Source organism: Zootoca vivipara, chromosome 11 (assembly GCF_963506605.1).
Source record: "Zootoca vivipara chromosome 11, rZooViv1.1, whole genome shotgun sequence".
NCBI lineage: Eukaryota > Metazoa > Chordata > Lepidosauria > Squamata > Lacertidae > Zootoca > Zootoca vivipara.
In genome coordinates, this window is record NC_083286.1 from 47,325,958 (window position 1) to 47,344,143 (window position 18,186).

General features: G+C 40.0%; 1 protein-coding gene across 5 annotated transcripts in view; it reads left to right on the forward strand.

Moving 5' to 3' along the window:
* The window catches only part of NADK2 (NAD kinase 2, mitochondrial), a 29,069-nt gene that overhangs the window by 2,661 nt on the left and 8,222 nt on the right, over positions 1-18,186 (forward strand). For 2 of the 5 annotated variants that reach the window (XM_035100504.2, XM_035100505.2), the window contains exons 2-7: positions 8,478-8,566; positions 11,195-11,283; positions 11,721-11,802; positions 13,463-13,546; positions 16,686-16,822; positions 17,177-17,255. In XM_035100504.2, the coding sequence (XP_034956395.1) occupies positions 8,478-8,566; positions 11,195-11,283; positions 11,721-11,802; positions 13,463-13,546; positions 16,686-16,822; positions 17,177-17,255 (560 nt within the window). Of the gene's footprint in view, positions 1-8,477; positions 8,573-11,194; positions 11,294-11,720; positions 11,803-13,462; positions 13,547-16,685; positions 16,823-17,176; positions 17,256-18,186 lie in introns of those variants that run through there. The other 3 variants (XM_035100507.2, XM_035100506.2, XM_035100509.2) reach the window with 3 other exon arrangements.

The window sequence follows — 18,186 nt, forward strand, 5'->3', positions numbered from 1 at the left end:
AAAGATATACTTGATCACATAAGTATAGTGTATGTAATACATTTACTACTTCATGCCATATTAGCACACCTTCTCTATAGCAATCATAGACTACTGTATGCTGCTGACAAAGATTCATTCCACCCACGCAAAATTATATCACAGGCCAGTCTCTCTCTGCTGTTAGCCAGTAATCTGATAATTCCTGCTATATATCTATAAAGACACAGCTGTTCATCCTGCAACAATGATCAGATTGATAGGGGGAAGGTGGGGTTTACATGTTAGGAAAAAAATTGAGAGCAGCTTGGTTCATGTCAATATACAGAATGAGCTATCAAACTGTGCTAGAGATTCTGTATTCATGAAACTTCCAGCAATGTCAGCAAGGCTTCCTGGTTCATTCTTTATGAAATATATATTGTTATGACCATTAGGTTTTCAAAATAATATCTTCTGATCAGCATGGATAAAAATGATGGCTTAAAAATGATAGCTTGTTAGAATTAAATCTTAATATGCTAAACTATTATATCTCAACACTGAATCAGTGGCCCTCTATTAGGGTTAAAGTGTGCTTTTCTAAATATCTGAAGAAGCATGGTCAAGCATGATAGATGTCACATAACTAGTCATATACTTTAGCAATGGTTCTCAAGCCCCCGCCCCCCCCCCCCGAACCATTTGGAAATTGCTGAGAGTCTTTGCAGACCACTTAATGATTTCCCCCCCCCTCCCTTCCTGTTGTAGCAATAGTAATGCACTATGCTAGATGCTGGATGCTTTTAATTGTACTTTTACAGACATACTGCAGACCACCTGCATGAAGCTCTACAGTTTGGGAACTCCTTTACTACACTGTGGGCTTGTTACTGGGAGCACTGGCATCCAGCCCTTTATTCCCAGGAAATGGCATCCTGTATAATAGGATAATGTACACTGTTTATAATTAAGTGTTTAAATGTATACTCATTTATCTGTCTTTGATAGGCCTAACTTATTTTTTCCTCCTCCCTCCCAATGCCTTTTCCTTTGTGTCTTGTGTTTTACATTGTAAGCCTGGGAACACAGACTATCTTATCCGTGTGATACTTTTTTGAATGAACAGCAGGATCAAAATGTTTAACAAACATGCATAGAATTGCAGAGGTTCATACACAGTGCCCACCTCGGTGAACAGGCATTTTGTCATATAAAACTATTCTGCCATGGTATTTGCTAGCTGCTTCTACTGCTTTGAAATTGGAAATTTTAGGTTTTCCAGTTGCTTAACTACTGCTTTTCTGTGAGCTTCAATACAATTTGTTTCTACAAAATTAGTGGCTTGCTATAGAGCAGTACTCTCGCACAGTTATCACTGGCTGCTGTGGAGCCAAGGACTAGCTTCTTTGTAGGAAATACGGTGCCATTAAGCTCGCTCTTGTCATTCTAGTCTTGCTCTGCTTTTGAGATGGCAGCGGAGGGGATTGTGGTGGCACCCCTTTAAAGTAGTATAACTCCTCAGGTTCTATTCTCTTCAGAGGCTGCCTTGGCTTTGGAAACAGTAGTTCTTAATCAGTGATATTCATTCTGCTCTGATTCTGCCAGTTGGCAGAAACTCTTAGGCTTTCTTTTCCCACAGCCTTAGAAATTCTCTTACTGATGTGAAACACTTTTGTATATTCAGTTCCTGGCAAAGTAGATACAAAAGTAACTTCTTTGAACACTATTGTAGTCTTCTTTGCATTATCTAATGAAATGTGTACGGTGTTTCAGAATGTTTGTCATATTCATTGTTCTCAGTAGTTTTCTCTTTACATATTTTCCTTATCTTGCATCATACTAACAGAGAAGCACAGAGTTTTTCTTCCTACCTTGCATGTTCCTCATGCAATTTCTTAGCCAATTTCTTAGGGGTGTATTTGTTATTTTGTGATGTACTTCTCCGAATGCTTAGCCTCTCAACTGGTTATTGTCAAACATTTCAGTTTTTCTTCTTCTAATCATTCCTATCTTTCAACGGACTGTTCTGCTTTGAGGGGTTGCAAGTGGTGGGGTTGCAAGTACCTGCCTTTGTGGCTGTTCTAAAAATCCTTAAAGCTTTTTTTAAAAAAGCACTCTCACAGCCCTTCTAAATAAACTTTTATGTGGGAAGGGTTTGCGGGTTTTTTGCTTGATATATTGGCCAGCCAATCCATGCTGTAAATTGGATGCAAATCCCATCCTGGGATTCATATATGCAGTGCAAACATAGTGAGTGTGCTTCCATAGCATATTCACCACTGATTTTGATGTATCCCAGGATGTTGTTGTTTAGTCGTTTAGTCGTGTCCGACTCTTCGTGACCCCATGGACCATAGCACGCCAGGCACTCCTGTCTTGCACTGCCTCCCGCAGTTTGGTCAAACTCATGTTCGTAGCTTCGAGAACACTGTCCAACCATCTTGTCCTCTGTCGTCCCCTTCTCCTAGTGCCCTCAATCTTTCCCAACATCAGGGTCTTTTCCAAGGATTCTTCTCTTCTCATGAGGTGGCCAAAGTATTGGAGCCTCAGCTTCACGATCTGTCCTTCCAGGGAGCACTCAGGGCTGATTTCCTTAAGAATGGATAGGTTTGATCTTCTAGCAGTCCATGGGACTCTCAAGAGTCTCCTCCAGCACCATAATTCAAAAGCATCAATTCTTCGACGATCAGCCTTCTTCATGGTCCAGCTCTCACTTCCATACATCACTACTGGGAAAACCATAGCTTTAACTATACGGACCTTTGTCCTGGAAGTGCAAGCTGGATTTCGAAAGGGCAGAGGAACCAGAGACCAAATAGCAAACATGCGCTGGATTATGGAGAAAGCTAGAGAGTTCCAGAAAAACGTCTACTTCTGCTTCATTGACTATGCAAAAGCCTTTGACTGTGTCGACCACAGCAAACTATGGCAAGTTCTTAAAGAAATGGGAGTGCCTGATCACCTCATCTGTCTCCTGAGAAATCTCTATGTGGGACAAGAAGCTACAGTTAGAACTGGATATGGAACAACTGATTGGTTCAAAATTGGGAAAGGAGTACGACAAGGTTGTATATTGTCTCCCTGCTTATTTAACTTATATGCAGAATTCATCATGCGAAAGGCTGGACTAGATGAATCCCAAGCCGGAATTAAGATTGCCGGAAGAAATATCAACAACCTCAGATATGCAGATGACACAACCTTGATGGCAGAAAGCGAGGAGGAATTAAAGAACCTTTTAATGAGGGTGAAAGAGGAGAGCGCAAAATATGGTCTGAAACTCAACATCAAAAAAACCAAGATCATGGCCACTGGTCCCATCACCTCCTGGCAAATAGAAGGGGAAGAAATGGAGGCAGTGAGAGATTTTACTTTCTTGGGCTCCTTGATCACTGCAGATGGTGACAGCAGTCACGAAATTAAAAGACGCCTGCTTCTTGGGAGAAAAGCAATGACAAACCTAGACAGCATCCCAGGATAGCACAGGCTTTTTGCTGTTAAGTTATCTTAGTTCCGTTCAGTTCTTTGCACATACAGTATTGTGATTGGTTTTTTACATTGTGCCCTTTTATCTTAAGTTAACGTTGCTCAAATAATGTTGTAGACACAGACCTTATGAGCAAAGAAAAAAGGTGATTTTAAAAACTACATCTAGAGTACTCCATGCAAAAGAACAGAGGCTCCATATTTTATTTTATTTGTCTAGGCATGTAAAATAGCTGTAAACTAATATTTTTAAATCTTTGCTTACCTTGCTGATTTGGTTTCTTGCAAATTTTCCACTTGTGTTCCTACTTGAGCATCTTAAAAGCAGAACACGATACAGTGGTGCCTCACTAGACGAATTTAATTTGTTCCACGGGTCTTTTCTTATAACGAAAAATTTGTCTAGCGAATCCCATAGGAATGCATTGATTTTTTTTAAAAAAAATTTGCCCATAGGAACGCATTAATTGAATTTCAATGCATTCCTATGGGAAACCGCGATTCGCTAGACGATTTTTTCGTAAAACGAATTTGTCTAGCGAGGCAACCTCCGCTAGAAAAATCCTTTCTTTAAGCGAAAATTTTGTCTTACGGGGCGTTTGTTAAGCGAGGCACCACTGTAGTATAGATTACAGAAAGATTGGGACTCTCTTACAGATCTTTCCTTTCTGGAGTTTGTTTCTGCCAGAACATTCTTAAGACTGTGAGTTTACTTTTGTTTGTACATACGCAGTTCCTGAAAAAGATTGTGATAATGAGTGTTTACATTGTCTTCTGACAGGACAATCCAACGTTCAGACTCTTTGAAGACATCATTTTCAAGTGAAGTAATATTTTCACTGAACAAAATTCATTTCATTGTGTAGTTTGTTTGAGAAACTGATCTCTGAAATGACAATCCTTGGAATCTTTGACGTACATGAATTGACTTGATCTTCAAACTATTGTCATAGCAACTCTCTTTAAACAAAGGTGCTGTACACAAGGTTGTGGAATGTCCTGCCATGTGATGCCCAAAATCTTCCTGACACAGTGCATTTGGAAGGCACTGAGGCATCACTCCTGGCGGGTGTAAGTTGTCCACAGCAGCGTGCTTAACATGCAAGCCTGGTAGACCATCTTGGTATTGGTCATTAGCATCACATTATCCCACATCCTTTTGTGTTCAGAATTTATAGGGTCACTAAAATTCTTTTTTAAAACAATTGAGAATGTGTTTTTTTAAAAAAACATTTTATTAATTTTCCAAAAATAACAAAAATAAAAACAACAGTACACAAAAACAAATTGACTTCCCACTAGTCCCTACCTTGGTTCTATTATTTATCAACATACTGCATGTCCATTGTTACATTTAAAACCTATTTAAATTACCTATTATCCATTCATAACAAAATTACAAGTAATCTTAAAACCCTGCTAATAATAATAATAATAATAATAATTATTATTATTTATTATTTATACCCCGCCCATCTGGCTGGGTTTCCCCAGCCACTCTGGGCGGTTTCCAACAGAAACATTAAAAGCCTCCCTAAACAGGGCTGCCTTCAGATGTCTTCTAAAAATCTGGTAGCTGTTTTTCTCTTTGACATCTGATGGGAGGGCGTTCCACAGGGCGGGCGCCACTACCAAGAAGCCCTCTGCCTGGTTCCCTGCAACTTGGCTTCTCGCAACAAGGGAACCGCCAGAAGGCCCTCGGTACTGGACCTCAGTGTCCGGGCAGAACGATGGGGGCAGAACGATGTATTAACCTGTGTACAATGCTTCTGTATTTATACAATAAACATCTTCCATTCTTCCTTAAATTTGTTGTCGTCTCTTCCTCTTAGTTTCATTGTCAATTTTGCCATTTCAGCATATTCCTTTAATTGCCAATGCCAATCTTCTTTAGCTGGGACAAAAACAATTGAGAATGTAATGTAGTATGTGTGTTATTTCTGTTGGAGTGTTCCTGTGGGAGGATTAATTTAGAGATTGGTTCATTTAGTTACATGGTTCTATTTCATTCTTGCCTTGATTATACAACTCACTGTTGTGTGGCTTTTTGCTCATCTGCCCGTTAACTATAGTGTGATACATTTGCTGGATTTTTAGAGAACGTAGATGTGCTATGAAGGAAGCAGGTGGTTCTATTCCTATCCTTTCAGTTTAGTTCCTGCCCTGGCGTTCATTGTACTCTGTTGCTCATTGTACTCTAATATACACTTACAGAACTAAGACAAAATTTAGTGGCAGCTTTTCATCCACCTTCCCACAGACCCATGTGCTGTCATGGTAAATTTGTAACATGAACAGCTTGTATGTTAAGAATATAACTTACTTTAAATATGCAGTGTTGAGAGAATTCAGACAAAATTCTCAGTTTATTCAGGCAAGTATTTGTAAGCAGATTGAAACCTGCCAAGAATTGCAATCAAGTAAACAGGCTGGCAGGCCAAAATTCTGAAGGCTAAGGAGAATTACAATGAAGTGTGCTCACAAAAGATGGTGACATGCGTAAAAACAAATTTAGGCATATTTTGTTTCTCTCTCCTCTTCTGTAAGCTCAGTGACTTACTTGATTTTATTTTATGTTTTGGGTGACATTCAGTAGCACATAAACAGACTTCCTCTTTCCTCCATTCATGCTCCTCCACAATCTGCTCCAGAAGGATGGTGGCTTTTCTGGAGCTGATTTTTCGGGTGCTCAGAATGCTGCAGCGGAGGAGAGAAAGAGGAAGCCATGTTGTGCAAACAGAAATCATTTGTGCAATCTTGCAGGCATCACAGGATGTTTCCCTTTTTTATTCTTTGGTGCATGTGAAACTCCCAACTTTCTACAAGTTTTCTTAAGCATTTCGTGGTTTAATTGCTGATGTTTTCCTTATTTTTGATCTTTTTGTCACCTTGGGCACTTTTCTAAGGGTTATACTGGGATAAAAATTTACTTAAATGTTTTTTGTGTATATTCAGTGGTCCCCAGAAAAGCTTGTCAGTGGTGGCCAGAAATTTAATTTTGTTAGTAGAGGACAAGGTCCTCAATATACGCAACCACAGGAGTAAGAACTTTTTAAAAGCTGGCAGTAGTATAGGTACACAGAGTGCCTCTTTCAGTATGGTGTCATCGGGCTTTTCATGCAGTATCCTCTTGCCAGGTAGATAGAGAAGTAACAAAGCCAGCTTCTTTAGTGACTAGAAACAGTTGCCAGTGAGATGCTATAATGCACCAGGAGATACTGCTCCTAATTTGTTCTAAACTGCAGGCTCTCATTTTATCCCAATTCAGAACTCTTAGTAAAACTTATTTTATTTATGGAGAAAGCTAGAGAGTTCCAGAAAAACATCTACTTCTGCTTCATTGACTATGCAAAAGCCTTTGACTGTGTCGACCACAGCAAACTATGGCGAGTTCTTAAAGAAATGGGAGTGCCTGATCACCTCATCTGTCTCCTGAGAAATCTCTATGTGGGACAAGAAGCTACAGTTAGAACTGGATAAGGAACAACTGATTGGTTCAAAAGTGGGAAAGGAGTACAACAAGGTTGTATATTGTCTCCCTGCTTATTTAACTTATATGCAGAATTCATCATGCAAAAGGCTGGACTAGATGAATTCCAAGCCAGAATTAAGATTGCCGGAAGAAATATCAACAACCTCAGATACGCAGATGACACAACCTTGATGGCAGAAAGTGAGGAGGAATTAAAGAACCTTTTAATGAGGGTGAAAGAGGAGAGCGCAAAATATGGTCTGAAGCTCAACATAAAAAAAACTATGATCATGGCCACTGGTCCCATCACCTCCTGGCAAATAGAAGGGGAAGAAATGGAGGCAGTGAGTGATTTTACTTTCTTGGGCTCCTTGATCACTGCAGCTGGTGACAGCAGTCATGAAATTAAAAGACGCCTGCTTCTTGGGAGAAAAGCAATGACAAACCCAGACAGCATCTTAAAAAGCAGAGACATCACCTTGCCAACCAAGGTCCATATAGTTAAAGCTATGGTTTTCCCAGAAGTGATGTATGGAAGTGAGAACTGGATCATAAAGAAGGCTGATCGCCGAAGAATTGATGCTTTTGAATTATGGTGCTGGAGGAGACTTGAGAGTCCCATGGACTGCAAGAAGATCAAATCTATCCATTCTGAAGGAAATCAGCCCTGAGTGCTCACTGGAAGGACAGATCGTGAAGCTGAGGCTCCAATACTTTGACCACCCCATGAGAAGAGAAGACTCCCTGGAAAAGACCCTGATGTTGGGAAAGATGGAGGGCACTAGGAGAAGGGGACAACAGAGGACGAGATGGTTGGACAGTGTTCTCGAAGCTACAAACATGAGTTTGACCAAACTGCAGGAGGCAGTGGAAGACAGGAGTGCCTTGCGTGCTATGGTCCATGGGGTCATGAAGAGTCAGACATGACTAAACGGCTAAACAACAACAAATATCTTATAGTTGATTGCAGCGTTTGAAATTCACCAGGCACATTTTGCACTTGGCTATTGACCATTTGTGACCAAATGATCTGGAGGTGCATGCCTCGGATCTTGACTGTTTTCACATATTAACAACACATCCTATTCGCTATATTTTATCTGCACAATCAGAATGAATTTCAGGAACCAAAAAGTCATATTGAAAATGACCCCAAATGGCAACTAGGCATTCCATTTTGGCAACTATAACCCTTGTTTAAGGAGCCATTTTGCACTTAGCTCGTATATTTGAGTTTTAACACTGGTTGATTGGTATGTCAGAATGCATATGGCTGGTAGAATAGAATTGTATACTGGAACTTTTCATTAAAATGGTAGTGTTCCACATGCTTATATGCAGATTCTGAATTTTGAGCAACAGTTACCAGTGAATACTTTCTTGCTTGCTTGGTTTTAGAGAACAAACCATTTTCATGTTTCTGACAGTTCCAATTTTCCATAATTAATTTTAGCTTTTTAAAATGTAGTGTGCTCAAGCTTAGCTGTTTACATACTGTTTTCACATGTTTAGAAAATTACTGCCAACTTTATTAAATTCTGATTTTTGTCTTTCACAGCTTGCATTAAAAGGCTCTAATTACAGTGGACTACTGGAGCGACATCGGATTCATACAAAAAATGTGGAGCATGTAGTAGATAGTTTAAGGTAAGGGTATGTATCAATAATAATGATTATAATAAAAATATATAATATAATGAATAATTTCAGAGAGCAGAGGTTCTAGAAGTTTGGCACATTATTCTAATGCCCAGTATATGAAATTATAATTACTCTGATCCAGTAAACCATGTTTATGCATATTTGGGCTGGGCGATATCTGGTTTCAACATCATAATATATCACCAGCTAAACATCACAATATACCGATATATCACAATGTGTGAAATAAGGATGGAGCTATGTAGAGGCATTGGTGGGCTTCACAGTTTTTCACACATCATGGTTTTTGCTGGTGCCTGCTCTTTTTATTTGCTGCACCCTACAGGAGGCAGGGGAGAGCTGAGCCGGCAGAGTTAATGGGCTACAGGAGTTGAGAGAAGCATTGGTTGGCTTCACAGTTTTTCCCACATTGTGATTTTTGCATAGCACACATAAACACACACATCATGATTTGTGATACATTCCCAGGTGAAAAAGTTTGAAATTGATATCAAAATATGGACACATTCAGTTTCAGAAGTTTCTCATAGTTCAAACAGGATAGTTGGGGCATATTAGTTTAGAGAAAGGCACGTAGGAAGGGGGCATGATAGTGGTGTATAAAATAAAGCTTGGTGTGGATAAAATGGAGAGAGCAAAATTATTCTTTTCCCATAATACTAGAATTCAGGGATATACAGTGAAGCTGAATATTGGAAGATCCAGGATTGAAAAAAGAAAATACTTCACATAGCACATAGTTAAACCATGGAATTTGCTCCCACAAAAGGTAGTGATTGCCACCAACTTAAATAGCTTTGTTTCTATTAATTTATCTAATCCTTTTCCAAAAGCCATCAGTGGATATATTCTACCCCCACTGATGAAGGCAGTATTGCTTTGAATACCAGTTTCTGGGAATCACAGGATGAGAGAGTGCTGTTGTTCTGCTTGTGGCCTTCCCATGGCCATCTGTTTGGCCACTTGTGAGAACAGAGTCATGGACCAGAAGGGCCTTTGGCTTGATCCCACAGGGCTCTTATTTTCTCTGTTGAAAAAGATGTACAAAGGTTATCTGTATGCAGTTCTCTGCATACACAAGTGTCAGTGCACTCAAAGCTATTGTTGCATCATTTAACCAAACTGGATAATGTTAGGGTATTGTTGAGATTTGGACTGACCTCATAATCAGTAGAACATAACCGGCAGTTTCACTCTTGAGTTAGTTTTCAATTGAACAACATAGTAACAACCATGAACTATTTTTGTTTGTTTTATATATATACCCTGTTTTCCCTATTTTAAGACGTAGTCATAAAATAAGCCATAGCAGGATTTTTAAGCATTCAAGGAATATAAGCCATACCCCAAAAATAAGGTATGGTGATAGGTGCAACAGCAATGCCGGCTGCGGCAGGAGGAGGAAAAAAATAAGACATCCCCTGAAAATAAGCCATAGTGATCATGGTGTCTCCCCTGCCAGGTAAGTTCCCCCCCAGAACAAGACAGCCATTGGAATAGTAAATGTGGGATCGGACTGTGGGAAGTAGTTCCTTCGCTCGGGCACGAAACCGAGAACTTTGAGCAGCACCAGGGGAAAGGCCAGCTGGACCCGCCTTCTGGAAACATAGCCGCTTCAAACTTATAGACTCTTATATCCACCCCGAATGACAACCCCCATAGCCCTGTAAAGCATTTTTATTTTAATAGCTGGTATACGACCGTAATAAAGCTTGATTGATTGATTGATTGATAAGCCATAGTGTTTGTTTTTTTGAAGAAAAATAAATATAAGACGGTGTCTTATTTTCGGAGAAACATGTATAATATATATATATAGAGAGAGAGAGAGAGAGAGTCATAAAACCTCCAAGTGGTTTACACACTCCCAAAAAACCACAATCACTAAAAGATGGTTAGAAGCAGGTGTTTTAAAAACATTCAAAATATAATTAAAGTCACCAATAATCTAACTACAATTTACACTACAGGTTTTGATGTGTACATGCGAGGTTTTGCTGACACTAGGTTGAGCTCTTCCTGAATAACAACCTAAAAACTTTTTGATACATAATCTTGTGCTAGTACATCGGATTTAGCAGAGGAAGGTGATGAAAGGGAAACATTATAGCAAAACCCCTTCTATGTAAATCAAGAGTAACTAGCCTGTGGGCCTTGAAGTCTCCAACTCCCTTCAGCCACAGCAAGCATGGCTGATAGACAGGGAAGGTGGGATGTAGTCTATCAATATCTGGAGTGGCACAGTGTAGCTGTTCCTGGTGTAAAATATTTAGAAGCTTTCAGGGAACTGGTAAGAAGAGCTTGATGCAAGTGATAGTTATCTTCCATGGGACTAATAATGATAATATTTTTTATTTATACCCCGCCCATCTGGCTATCCACTCTGGGCAGCTTCCAACACATATAAAAAATCATAATAAAACATCAAACATTAATAGTAACAATCAGATCCTATATAAAAAGTCACAATAACTCAATATTCATACGTGGTTTTTTTGCTTCCCTTTCTGAGGTCATTATCAAAGTTATATAAACTAGCTTTTTAACTTGACAGTTTGTATTCCTTTCCTTCAAACCTGACTAATAATCACTTGCGTTTCCGTAAATCTTCAGGAATGAGAAGATTGAGGTCCGACTTGTGAAGCGCAGAGAATATGATGAAGAGACAGTTCGGTGGGCAGATGCTGTTGTAGCAGCAGGAGGTATTAACTTGTGAGTGGGGATGGGTATTTTGAATTACAACAAACTTGCGGGAATAATTGTTTAGCAATATGAAGAATCGATTAGTTGGCTTATCAATAAATAAGTCTTAACCTGAACTACTAGAATAAAGTTGATTTAGTGTCAACACATGCAGGGGTCTGGAACTTAACCCTTGCACAAAACACTCATTGCCTGTATACAAATTATAAAACATTCAGTAGAGGTTGTTACCTAGGCTTTGTGCACCCATTTTTCTTTTTCTTCATAGGTATAATTTCCTTATGGCAAATTGAGTTCCGCATCAAAATCTATTTTCACTATTTTATGCAATAATGGTTTAAAAGTTTGAGCACAAAATTCTCTGTACTTGATACTTCCATTGGAATATTTAAATTTTATGTAAAAGTAATCTGATCTCAAACTATATTTCATCTAGGTGATGGCACAATGCTTTTGGCAGCCAGTAAGGTGTTGGACCGGTTAAAACCAGTTATTGGAATAAACACAGACCCAGATAGGTGAGCCTAAGCCTTACAGATACCTTGTCATATTGTAAGCCACATCATTAAAAGTCTAGTGGCCTGTGAGTGACATGTGGAACATTTTTGTCATTGATATGCATATAGTGACTTCCTTTGCCATTTAATTATGCACATTATTCACAGTTTTTCCTTATTTCTCACAAAATTGATTGCATGTTTGTTACTTCTGCATGGGTATAAATCAGGGGTGGCCAACTTCCAAGAGACAGTGATCTACTCACAGAGTTAAAAACTGGCAGTGATCTAACCCCCCCCCCTTTTTTTTGGGTTCAGGTCAAAGTTGTTGAGCTTTTTTTTAAGAAGGAAAGCAACGACACTCCAATCCATCTTGTCTTTAAGACTTTTATTGTGAATATTATTTACAGTGCAAGAGCTTCATGAAAACATGTCTACTCAGTATCATCAGATTCTCCCAATGGCACTTTTCGGCTCCTTCCCCAGCAGAGTAATTTGGGGACCCCAAATCTCCGCCCCCTGCGTTTGTGAGCCGCTGATCGCCTCAGTTCCAGGGTGAATTTGAAAGGACGCCCCTCTGCTGTTTCCCCGCTAGAAACCTCTGCTGGCCCCTCCTCCCTTGCTGGTATCACAGGCTGTAGGCAGTGCTCCTGGATGCTGCCTGAGCCCTGCCCCACTCCGCTCATTTCCTCCTTCCTGTCTCCTGCCCCTCCACTGTTGTCAGAGCCGTTCGAAGAACTGGATTTGATGAGGGGTGGCTGTTCCCCGTAAGCCCACCCCCTTGCAGCATGTTTGACAGAGTTTAGGCTTTCCTCTTTCTCTCTCCGGGCCTTCGCTCCGATGCCTTTGTGGAGGCTTTGTGGAGGCTGGGGAGCGCTTCCGTGGCTGCAGCCCAGTCGCGGAAGCGTTCCCCGGCCTCTGCGAGGCATCGGAATAAAGTCCTGGCTCCGATGCCTTCCGGAGGCCGGGCCTTCGCTCCGATGCCTTCACGAAGGCCGGGGAGCGCTTCCGTGGCTGTAGCCCAGTCGCGGAAGTGCTCCCTGGCCTCCGTGAGGCATCGGAATGAAGGCCCGGCTCCGATGCCTTTGTGGAGGCTGGGGAGCGCTTCCGTGGCTGCAGCCCAGTCGGGGAAGTGCTCCCCGGCCTCTGGGAGACATCGGAACGAAGGCCCGGCCTCCCCGAAGGTATCGGATGCCAATGAGTGAAGTCAGAGCAGTGATTGATAAATGAGTTGTTTAGACAGCCCACATTATGAATCCTTGGGACCCTAAGGAGCTGCTGTTTTCCCCTCCCATTTAATACACTTTTCCTGCTTATTTTCTAGGCAGAATTTCAACAGGTTAAGCCTTTTCTCATGTGGAAACACAATTATGTGAAAGGCTTCACCGTGATTGTACACTCTCTAATTTAGCGTTATGCCCCCATGGCAGCCATTTTGTTGTTTTTAGTCACATCAATACATGAACAACAATTGTTGGAAAATAGAGTGCCTAGGGATATCTTGCACAGAATGCTGTCTAAAAGTGAAAGTTGTCCAGCTAGCTACAAAAATGTAATCCAGTATTGTATTACTTATTCCCTTTTTTTTAGAATGGGTGAGAGGGAACAGATCTTTGCCTGAAGGAGGTAGCAGAATACTGTGATTTCATGCCTTATTCTTGCCTTGTTATGTTATATTCAGATCTGAAGGCCATTTGTGTTTACCTGTACGATATACACACTCATTTCCAGATGCCCTACAGAAACTCTATCGTGGTGAGTTCAGGTAGGTTAGAGCTTACGTATCTCTAGACAATTGTTTTTAAATAAATGTAATGTTTTGTATTAGTACAGCTATAGTAGGGAACAGATCTGTAGACTATTTGTCCCAGCTCTGCATCAATGTGGGAACCAATGTGTCCAAAACAGTGCTTGGTCTGATTTGTGGAACAGTCACACATTTCTGTTTTATACAGAATGGCTTGGAACTGGGAGCACAGATTAAAGCTGAAGGAGTTATGCAGATGCATTTTTTTTAAAAAATGTACAGATTCAAGGGGCTACTACACATCCCTAGAATTTATTGAGTCTGCAGTCCATATCAAAGTACTGTATGCAAAAACATTTCTCTTCAACCAGGTCTTGGGGTGATTATTGTATTGTTTCTTATCATCATCATCATCATTTTGTGTTTTTATGTTTTAAACCACTCTGTGATCTTAAGATGAAGGATGGTATATAAATTAAATTAAAAATTAAAATGCATTTAAAACATAAAATGTATACATATATAGGGCCTTTTATACTAGTGCTAAAATACTGAATTTGGCCCAGTAGCAGATAAGCAGCCAGTGCAGATCTCACAGATAATATATATCTCACAGATCTCACAGATAATATATATATTGACCCTACAAGCTGCCTGGCCACAGTGTTATCAACAGCAGATCTTCCTTTCTTGAAGCCTGCCTTAAAGCAGGGTATGATTCTTTTGTGTAAACTGTTAGGTACACATAACGGTAGATATAACTCCAGAAGGTGAACTCAGCTGGTAAGTACCCAGCAGGATTGTAGGCAAAACAGGGTCACTGAGAAATAAGAGGGAGCTATCAACACACTTAAAGGAAGCCCAGTTAGCCAATATACGGAAGAATTGATGTGTGTGTATGTGGTTTAAAACAACAAGAACAAAAACTCTAAAACAGCCTAAAGATGACTAAGCATGCTCAGAATCTGTAAGGCATGTGGGAGTGGAATGGAGCATAGTGGAGGAGGACATGACTGCAGTGCTGAACAGGTCCCTCTTGTAAAGTATTACAGCTCAGTTTGTTCAGGAGGAGGGGAAAAGAAAGTGATCCTTCACTTTGTGGTGAGCACTTTGCTTGGCTACCAAGATTTCTTGGTTCACATGCCTTCTGACAACCTCCGGTTCAGATGGAGGAAAACACAGAAAAGCTGTTGTATACTCAGCATTTTAATGCTATAAAATGGCATTAAATGCACAATGTAATCAATCATCATTTAGGTAAAGGTAAAGGGACCCCTGACCATTAGGTCCAGTCGTGACTGACTCTGACGTTGCGGTGCTCACCTCGCGTTATTGGCCGAGGGAGCCGGCGTACATCTTCCAGGTCATGTGGCCAGCATGACAAAGCCGCTTCTGGCAAACCAGAGTAGTGCACAGAAACGCTGTTTACCTTCCCGCTTGGAGCGGTACCTATTTATCTACTTGCACTTTGATGTGCTTTCGAACTGCTAGGTTGGCAGGAGCAGGGACCGAGCAACGGGAGCTCACCCCGTTGCGGGGATTCGAACCGCCGACCTTCTGATCAGCAAACCCTAGGCTCTGTGGTTTAACCCACAGCACCATCCGCGTCCCCATTTAGTCTGGATAATTTTGGAATTTACTGAGTGTTTGACATTTTGCTGAATGTGTTGCATTTGGGGGTTTGTGTTAATTATCGAAAGAGATAAAATAATATCACTTATTTCACTAAAGATTGTTAGGTAATAAATGCATTGATGTTTGAGTGATCTTGTTCATGTTGAGTTACTTGGAGGATATTCATTCTAATCGGATATTCATTCTAATCTCTTGAAGACTCAGGAGGATATTCATTCTAATCAGATATTCATTCTAATCTCTTGAAGACTCAGCATTTAGTGATGCTGTGTGAACAGATTTTAGGAGATCAGTTGAGTAAAACTGTAGAGAGATATCTGACACTAATGATTTCATCATAGCTATTGCTGATCAGTTTGCAAGAATCAATACCCAGCAATGCAAATTTTAGATGTTCATGTTTTGGAACATTTACTGTTGACACACACAATAATAGGCATTTAATTCTGAAGTGTAAGATACTGGAAATATCTTTATAGTCAAGGATGGGAAACCTGTGGTCCTCCAAACACTGCTGGACTCAAACTCCCTCAGCCCTATCCTACATGGCCAGTAGCCAAGGTTGATGGGAATTGTAGCCTAGCAACATTTGGAGGGACACAGATTTCTCATTAACTTTATACCAATCAGAATACCTTCATATAGAATGAATGGGATTGGGTTTTGTTTTTTTATCAACTGGTTTAAAATGTTGCATGCTACTTTAAAGTTAGGCACAAAAAGTCTTCAAAGCAGAAATTAAATCCTGCTATAGTGTAGTCTCATAATAGATAGTAAAGGTAAAGGTAAAGGTAAAGTCTCATAATAGCTTGAACACCACTACCATAAAACCAGTTAATTGATTAGGTGACTTTCTGCATTGTGATCTTACAAATGAAGTTGGGACTTGTTTTTGTTTGATGTTACTAAGTTTTGTCTGTAATTAAAATCAGTAATGATAAATATTAAATTAAAAATAACTTTATTGTTAACCTTTAGGTGATATTATCAGGGACTACCCAGGTTCTCTTTATACCTTTATATTTACCAAAATAACTTCTGTGTTTCACCTAGGGGCAGAGGCAGAACTGAGTTACAACTAGTTGTTGGTTTGAGAGATGGGGAACCCTCCATTTCAGGGTCAGGGAGCTTCCAGCTTATCGGCCTAAGTAGGCTGGACACAAGTCCTTATTTGGCCCACAAGACTGTTTCCCTCAGACTTTCCCCACATCTGACAACATACAAACTCCTGGTGGCTCTTTGAAGCAGGGCTTGCTGACAGCTAGCCTCACTGGGATCTCCTGCACTAAAAAAACATAACCCCTGGAATGGTCTTCATTGAATGTCTGATAACTTCCCCACCCCCACCGTCTTGTAAGTTTTAGAGTTTAAAAGCTTACATTGTATTTTGTAACATTTTGGTTGGCCCAGTAAAGATGCTTCCCTAATATGGAATTTAATTTCATGAACTATTGATTCATGCAGAAAAATTGCCATACATTTCAAATTGTTTGATTCTTGTGCTATTTTATCCTTTTTAAAGATGGCAATGGCGGCAACGAATCCGTTTATATCTTGAAGGGACTGGCATTAACCCTGTCCCTGTTGACTTGCATGAACAGCAGTTGAGTCAAGAACAGCACAGCAGGGCCCATGTTAATGGAAGATTTCAGGATCAAAGTGAGTATAGTTTCAATCCTAAAATATAATCCACTCACTGGTGTGCAATGACCTTTTATTCAATCTTAAGATGTGATGTTAATGCTAATTTCAAATATGTAGGAGAAACATGTTCAGAATAGAAGGTAACTCATCAATTAGGTGCAAGGCCCTCTTCAATAAATGAATAGCCAGACTTTTATACAATGAGTTCTTTCACATCAAGTGTGTACATCAAGAACCTATTTATTTTGCTCCTGGTAGTCTTCCATTTCTGTGTGTACTCACACACATCCCTATAATAATCTTACCATTTTGGTTTCTGGTGATGCTTATCCTGTTAGCCTGTCAGCACTGATTTGCCTATGTTTGCAGGGTCTCAGATATCTGAACCACACCTCTTGCCAGTGAGATCATTAAATGAAGTGTTTATTGGAGAATCTCTCTCATCCAGGTATGCTAGAATCATAAACATTTCTGTTTGGGACCACTTGTAAACTTCAATATCCTTTTCTTCCTTCCATGTGTAATAATGTATGCAAATATGTTCAGACTTAATTACTGGATCCAAATTATACATTTCTGCAATTTCCCAAATCTGTGAGAAAACAGCATAATTCTACATATCCCCCCCATCATGTTTCAAGAGGTCTTATTTGGACACACACATTTGACTTGGGATTCTTTTCCTGCATGTAGTGTATCATCTTGCATATCAAGCATATGTTATTGAAGTTCTGATCCTCATTGTTTATCACTGACTCCAACCATTTTTTGTAACTGGCTCAAACTGTAAAACAACCTGAAGAGTTATCTAATAGTACACTAACTATTTATCACACACCCCTTTCCACACAGTGTCTGACAAGACCTTTCTGCATGTTACTGTCTAAAACACATAACACCTTGTAATTAGTAAAAATGGGGAAATGATTTTTAATCATAGTGTTCAAAACTTGACCTATTTCTCTTAATTGCTGACACCTTTTCATCTTTCAGTTCTTCCTTGCTTCACGCTTCCTAACACAGTATGTTTTATGTAGGAAAGGAGAATTGAAGTAGCAGAGTTGAAGTTGAGCTTGCTGCTCCCCCCCCCACAAAAAAAATTAAGCAGAATTGAAGTAGCAGAGTTGAAGTTGAGCTTGCTGCTCCCCCCCCCCACAAAAAAAAATTAAGCAGAAGGGCATGGAAGATTGTGGAGATCATTCCCTTTCCCTTGCTTGAAGGGATTAAGAGCGGGAGCAATACTACCAGTGGCATCAAATAATGGGGATTATTGAAGAGTTTTGAATGAGCAGGCTCATAAGTGTTTTGTGAGTTGAGAATTTGAAGTGTGTGGAGATGATTGAATGATGATCGTGGAATGGGATTGCGTTCTCAAGTGG